The sequence below is a fragment of the Mchenga conophoros genome, linkage group LG19 (assembly GCF_057382185.1).
Source record: "Mchenga conophoros isolate Kocher_MC1m ecotype Shallow Benthic linkage group LG19, M_conophoros_male_GT1.1, whole genome shotgun sequence".
In the NCBI taxonomy this organism is placed as follows: Eukaryota; Metazoa; Chordata; class Actinopteri; order Cichliformes; family Cichlidae; genus Mchenga; species Mchenga conophoros.
Window position 1 is genome coordinate 18,497,269 of NC_140544.1, and position 7,082 is coordinate 18,504,350.

Below are 7,082 nucleotides of genomic sequence, written 5' to 3' on the forward strand. Positions count from 1 at the left end.
TTTGAATAACAGCCAAGGCCTTAAGAGGAAAACAAACTGCTTGAACAGTTTCAAGTTTGCCTCGGCTTTACTTTGTGACTAAAGTAAATAAGGCCTAACCCCCACACTTTGTGAATCACTGGATTAAACTACCTGTGTAATAGATCATTACGCTTACTCCACCTGGAATAGCTTCAAAAGACCTGATGTAACAATGAAAAACAACCTATTCATGCATCACATGATAACATATCAGTCAAAAACAAACATATTTTTGCCCGAACAAGAAGTTTGGACTTTGATGCCTTCAAGAAATTCTTTAGACATTATTAAACAGTGTTTAATGAAATAAAATAAACTACATATAAAAAGCACATACTGTTGGAGAGAGTTATATACATACAAGAAACTAAAAGCACGTGCAAGTGCATGGTGCTTACAGAGCCTGTTTAATCATTTTCTATCAGCACCATAAGACCTGTATGAATCACAGTTACTGCCGGTGTAGTGGAGGTTTATTGTATCAAAGGTGTGTATTTTATCAAAAAGGTGACTAATCAGTCCTTTTCATTGGAAACACTGTCCTTTATTCTTACAGTTTGTCCAGGTGCACAACTTAATAGTAACATACTGCTCGGAAACAGTTATAGAGGACATCATTATAACTGGTTTTAGCTATAGCTTCATGCGAAGGCCCACATGAGCGTGTAATTGGCGTTAAATTACATTCTATGTTGTGCCAAATTTTCTTAAAAAGTCATAAATCTAATCTGGCAATCCCTAAATAGTGAGCCTGTTTTTCAATGGTGCTTTTTCTTAAGTAAAGGGTATGACATCAAGGGGAAGTTTAATACAAGTACAGACTAGAAAAGCCTCAAGAGGTGCATGCATGAGACACTCCCAGGAATCATAGACAGACACTCCCACTCAGCAAGCTGACTCGAGCCTTTATTTGAATGACTCAAGCTGAGGTGGCGGTGTTTTAATGCTTGTTTTCACAGCAATCATGATGCAGTTTCTACAGGAATATGAAGCTGTATAGATGATGATGTGTTTTGGAAAAAATCCAGACATCAAAAACATAACAACAAATTTGATTTATTGCAATGAATTAAAGTCATTATGAGACATTCACATAAAAAGTGCTAGTTGTAAATGAAGCACACAAACTGTCGGGTGATTTCAAAGCCAAAGTTGGTAAAAACTGAAGGTTTGACAGACTCACATCCATCCACCATTGTGTTTGATCAAGACACAAGCACACTGTCACACTAGCATGCAGTAATGGAGGGTAACTTTTTTTGTTTTACATTATTATTCCTGTTACAGTACTTCGTTGGCACAGAATGACAATCTTTGTTAGGTATTCAGTTTCAGAAACATTCACCTTGATGTGGGCGCTCGTAAACATAAGTGCTTTCAAAGGTTAACAACAGAGAAATCAAAGACAAAATGCCTGAAATCTCTTTTTTTTAGATCACAAAAACTTCATTTTTGATGTAACACATCATGTTTGTACAAATGTACGTTCAGGAAAAATAGTAGAGCTCAGATCGCATTTTTTATAACTTAATTCACTTTAGTTAAAATCACATTCCTCATTTGACTTGAGAGATCGATGACTGGTACATTCAGTCAAGAGCTTCAAGTCTCCAAACAGGTAATCTTAGTGAAGGCACTTTGTCTTAACATGTGATTACGAGGCAGGTGTAACTTTGTCTGAAATTGGAAACACAACATTCCCCTCATGGGGAAATTTATGCACTCAGAAAGTAGTAGTCTATTCTAATCTTATTTATTGTATAGTATACTGTCCCAGGGCATCCTCATGTTAGGTGTCTGCGTATGAGGCGCTGGAGTTAGGCCACCTTGGTAAGCTGTAGATCGCCAAAAACTCTTAAGGCTGTGAGGGAGGCGAGCTGGGAGAGGCGGTGAGTGAAGCCGCACAGAGGCTGCCCATCCACCAAAATACGAAACTGCTGGTGTTCACAAACGATCTCCATCTAAGAAAATATAGATTCAGTCAAAGTTAGTTTTTACATGTAGGTTTATGTGAAAAAACAAACTGCTAGAGCCTGAACCACAAACTAATGCTGCATCAGAGAAGATAATAAGAAAAATACCATTCACAGAAAATGACATCTGCTAATATGACTCTAAGATGATTAATACATTTAAATCTATTTATTATAACTTAAACTCACTAGCGCTATCAGCCTTTATCTGCAAGGCAGAGAATTCTTTTTGTTAGTAGGGCCTATTTTGCCTTGTACATCTTGTATGCACAAGCATGCAGCCACATGATGGTTACTTCTTTTTGTACTGACAGCTGGTAGCAGTAATGTGCCAAGAAACAGTAAGCAAAGGCAGGACTGAGGAAGACCCCTGGATGTAACAACCACTGATGGATTAGGAAGCTGGATCAGTTGTAGACATTTTTTTCCAGCTGCCATTCATTATATTACAGGGGGGAATCCCATTAGACACTGTGTGGAAAACTGTTGTTACAATACCTTCAACTGCTAACGTGTTTGGTTTTTAAGCTTTTACAGATATATAGCTTTTTACAAATATATAACACCTCTCCATGACCAGATTAGAGGCCATCCACAATCCAATTATTCTAAAAATATCCATCCTATTCAGCCTATATCCAATATCGCAATGGAAAAATGCCCTGTGGCCCACGGAGTATTTTTTTATAAGTCACCAACATGAGCAAACCTGGAAGCTAGAAATTTTTTTTATTATTATTATTCAAGTGAACAGTTGCCATTTTTGGCTTTAGCGTCCAGTTCCCATTCATTTTTACAACCATGCATTATGACTCAAAGTCTTGCACAAACATCTTTTGTAAATGTTTTATGATGCAGAAAATTCAGAGCAGAAGCATAACTGGCATTTCTTTCTATCAGTCATATCCCCTCTTGCACTCTCTCATGCTGGGGAAACAGTGGCAAACAGTAACTTGTTACTGAGGCAGCAAAACAAACAGCTATAATACAGCTTTAAATGCTGACTATGCAAAATGAAGGTAAAAGTAACTGCCAGATCATACACACTACTACAAGATTCAGTGTTGTTATGGCAACAAGTTAAAAAAAAAAGAAAGATAAAACTGTGTAAACATATGAACCATGTTTCACTCTCACCTTTGGGTGCAGCAGTATGAAATACATGGATGCTGTTTTACAGACTAAACTTAGACAACATTTAACATTGTAGCGTTGAAGCTTATTGAACTCTTGAAATCTTAATCCAGAGATTATAAAGGTACCTAGTAAGTAAAGTTAATTTATATAGCAGTTTTTAAGACAAGAAGCTGCCACGGAGTACTTTATAAGGGTATCAAAAACAAGGTCAAATAAAGACACCTGAATCAAGTGAAACAATACAAAACAAAGAAACATTACTCTGCTTGTCTGAATGGATGTATTTTCAGCTTTTCTTTTCTTTTTCTTTTTTCTTTTTTTTTTTATAAAAAAAGGTGCCACAAGGTAGCGGGGGCAGAGAAAGATAGGCTTTTCCACAGTTTTGGTGCTAAGGTTTGGAATGCACAATCTCCCTTAGTTTTCAGATGACGGGAAGACCTCATCTGTGGGTCTCCAGTTTGGAGAATATGGATGGAGTAGATTGATGTGAGTGGGGGGTCTCACTTTGTAAAGTCAGAATAGTAAGAATCAAGATTTTAAACTGATATCTAAACCTAATCGGAAGTCATTGTAGACACCTTAGGAATAGGGAAATATTAGAGAATCTATGAGTGTGAGCGGCAGCATCTTGGACAGATTGGAGGTGATTAATAGATGCTTTAGACACACAAGAAAATAGAGCATTACAATAATCCAAGTGGGAGGAGGTGAGCTCATGAACAAGATTTTCCAGTTCACATTTTTAGCCAACGGTCCTGAGTTTAGCAATTTTTCAAAAATGAACCCAAGATTTTGTGGATTAGCTTTGCAGTGGATAGAACCCAGACATTCTCTAATTTGGGGAAAACGCTCTCCAAAGCAAGAATTAGACACTCTGTCTCTTTCCTGTGCTAACTCGCTAAAGATTACTTGCCATCAAACTATTCATAGCATTAGGTCGGTCAGTTAAAATGGATAGCTTATCCAAGCTTTAAAAGAGAGGTACAGTTGAATGTCATCTTCATACAGATGATGAAAAAAATGGGGTTAAAAGAACTAATAAAAATTGAAAATAACAAGGGACTTAAACAGGATCCTTGTGGAACGCCATATGAAAATGCAGCCACATCAGACCAAAATTTCCAGCTGTGACCCAAAGTGATGTGAGCCACTCCAAGACAGGGCTGGAGTTCCCCACCATGTGGCTTAACTGATGAATTAGTATCAGTTGTTTCAATGGCAATTGAGCTAAAGTCCAGCAAAACAACGACTGAGCAATCACTTCATCTGTAGCCATCAAAAGACTTTCAGGAAAGCTGTTTCCATTGAGTTTAACTTTCTAAAATCAGATTGAAAGTTATCAATAATATTGTGCTTGTCCAGCACCTTCCTTAATTTTGTCCCAACAATCTTTTCTTTGACCTTTACCTTGAAGGATTCTCCAGGTGCAAAGGGAAAGAAGGAGAGGGTATTTTCAGAAGAGCCCCATTTTCCGTCCAAGCGCGCATTTCTTTGGACGGCCTTATCTCTAAAGTTGACTTTTAACTGTAGACCCACATCACCCTCGGTTTCCTCTTCCTGTGGCTTAGTGGAAAGAGTCACCTCAATGCTGCAGAAAGCCAAATCAGACATAAACAAAGACAATGTTTAAAGATAGGAGTGACAGATTTTCTGTCATCTTTTCTTCTAAAGGAAGTAGTTCAGTCATCAGCAGAACAGTGACATCCTCTGGTCTCTGTTACAAGTAGTTGTATTAGTCAACAAGGTAAGAAGGAGATAACTGAATAGCAAATTACATCTGGAGTGGGCAATTCATTTTCCCAAGGGGCCACATAAGAAACTGAGATTGTTGCAGAGACTGGCACCACTAGCTCATAAACAGAAAAAATAGTATTAGCTAGTCACAATTTCATGTGATCCATTGGGAAAAATAAGTCCCCACTCCTGAATTACATAGTGTATTGATCAGTGTTAGACCATTTCAGAACATAGTGACTATCTAGAAAACAGGCAAAAGGCATGCTAGTTAATCCCTGCAGGAGACTGTATGTTTTCTAAATTATAGATTTGAGTCAAATCAGTTTTTTCGTGTGGAAAAAACAACAAAACTTTGCGTCAGTGACAATTTAAATTTTGCCTTCAGCATTTTAAATCTATTTCCATACTCTCTCGGAACCAGCATAATAAAGTAAGTGTGTGTGTGGCATCAGTATTTTTTTTTATGATGATGATGATGAAGTATTTATTATCAGGACGCAGAGTATTAGCACTTTGTTTGGATAAATCCACAAGGGAAGCTTAGAAAATCTATAGCCTTAAATGGACAACAAAGATGTAACTTAACAGCATTTGGCCTCAAGCTCTTTAAAGATACTTCGACCAAAAATAACTTTAAAAAAAAATCTTATTTAAAAAAGTCTGTCACAGTTTATTTTGTGCTTAATCTTACTGTAAAATCTGTCCTATTTATTTTAATTCTTATTGCACTCAGGCTATTAAATTACTAAGGAAAAATAGCTAGCCGATGTTATCAACCAAAAGAAATTCCAGTGACTCTTTAGATTTCATGGGATTTGCTCCTCTCCCACGCACATTTCACAGACTAACCCTAATTAGGAAATGCATTGGCACTGCCAAGACATTCCCAAAACAGGAACTAGCTGACTGGCATAAGCACTTGCAGACATCAGCTGCTTTAAATGAGCATCTTTCCCTCTAAAATTTCATTGGTAATTCTGAAATGTGCGCAACAGTAGCTTAATAGTAATGTAATCACTCCCCCCCTACATTTAGACGCTTAAAATGAAAACAGGTGTGCACTAACCTCTTGGCTTTTTTGTCAACAATTCCCATCACAACCAGTTTCATTGAAGGCCGCAGCCCACCTTTTATCTCTCCGATATACTCCCCCTGTGAAACAATAGAGATGAGCCAGATGAGGCCTATAGCGATACAAAAGACAGCTCTTTTTTCTCCTGAGTCTCCTTGAGTTTATTATTCTGAGGATACATGTGTATAAAAGCTGTCTCCTAATCCCTGCTCCGTGCTGATGTCTTAATCTGCGGTCAGTTGCAGTCTGTTGCACCGGCCGGAACAATAGCTTTATTGATCCCGGATTTAAACAGTCAGTGACTCAGCTGCACAAACTATATTTGTATATCTACCGCGTGCCCTAATTCAAATAATACTGTTGCATGCAGATATGTCACAATGCACGAGCTGCTTAAAAGAACGGGGGAAAAAACCGAAAGCAAAACGAAAGCTACGTACATTTTCTTTATTGTCCTTTTCTTCCATTCCACTCAGGGCGTGATGCAGTGTGGAGGTTTGGAGCGGCGATACACACTGAGGACGGACTGACTCTGCCTCCAGCTGGCAAACCCCGCCTGCACTACGTTGTCATAGAGACTGGCTCCCAGTGATGATAGTGGGAGAGGCAGACAGAGAGTAAGGGATGGGGCGGCCGAATGCACACTCATACATTCATTCTTTTTAATAATGAAGGAATCTGGTTAAAGGTCAGTCAGCTTTTCTTGTATCTGTTGACTGTTATCTCACAAATTTTCTTCCTCTTTGATGTCTGAGGTCCCTATCAACATTTTTAATGACAAAGTATTCAGCTTGATCAACCTCAGGCCGATGTGTTTACTGGCCATGGTTTACCACAGACCTTAGAATCAGAATCTGCTTTATTGAGCAAGTACATGTAGTTGGACTCCGGTTATTTCTTTCCTCTCAGTGTCAGTAGCAGACTAAACAACAGACAAAAGTGACAATCACAGCATATAGCCTGTTACTATATATACAGTATATACATGAGCAGCAGGTATGATGTTTAGATACAGACACTATGTGAATTTCAATCAGAGTGACGGTCTGTGGGAAGAACCTGTGCAGATGTTTTGATTTGCAGTGGTTGATACCAGAGAGAAGGCACTGAAACAGGTTTTGTCCAGGGTGTGAGGAAGTTTC

At 38.3% G+C, this 7,082-nt stretch overlaps 1 protein-coding gene across 1 annotated transcript; it reads right to left on the reverse strand.

Annotated features, from left to right (window-relative positions):
- Positions 1-1,057: 1,057 nt before the first annotated feature.
- On the reverse strand, positions 1,058-6,499 carry LOC146552037 (galectin-related protein B). The gene is made up of 4 exons (XM_085257984.1): positions 6,381-6,499; positions 5,935-6,020; positions 4,539-4,719; positions 1,058-1,982 (listed from the first exon to the last, which is right to left on the reverse strand). Exons 1-4 carry the CDS (start codon positions 6,405-6,407, stop codon positions 1,839-1,841), a joined length of 438 nt encoding a protein of 145 aa, XP_085114110.1. The 5' UTR covers positions 6,408-6,499; the 3' UTR covers positions 1,058-1,838.
- Positions 6,500-7,082: the final 583 nt, after the last annotated feature.

What these genes read in the sequence shown, in the direction of transcription:
- LOC146552037 (XM_085257984.1), bottom strand. Translation starts at nt 6,407, where the DNA reads ATGGAAGAAAAGGACAATAAAGAAAAT. An exon ending in GTTGACAAAAAAGCCAAGAG is followed by an intron (nt 4,720 to 5,934) that starts GTTAGTGCACAC and finishes GGCTTTCTGCAG; the next exon opens with CATTGAGGTGACTCTTTCCA. An exon ending in CACCTGGAGAATCCTTCAAG is followed by an intron (nt 1,983 to 4,538) that starts GTAAAGGTCAAA and finishes ATATTTTCTTAG; the next exon opens with ATGGAGATCGTTTGTGAACA.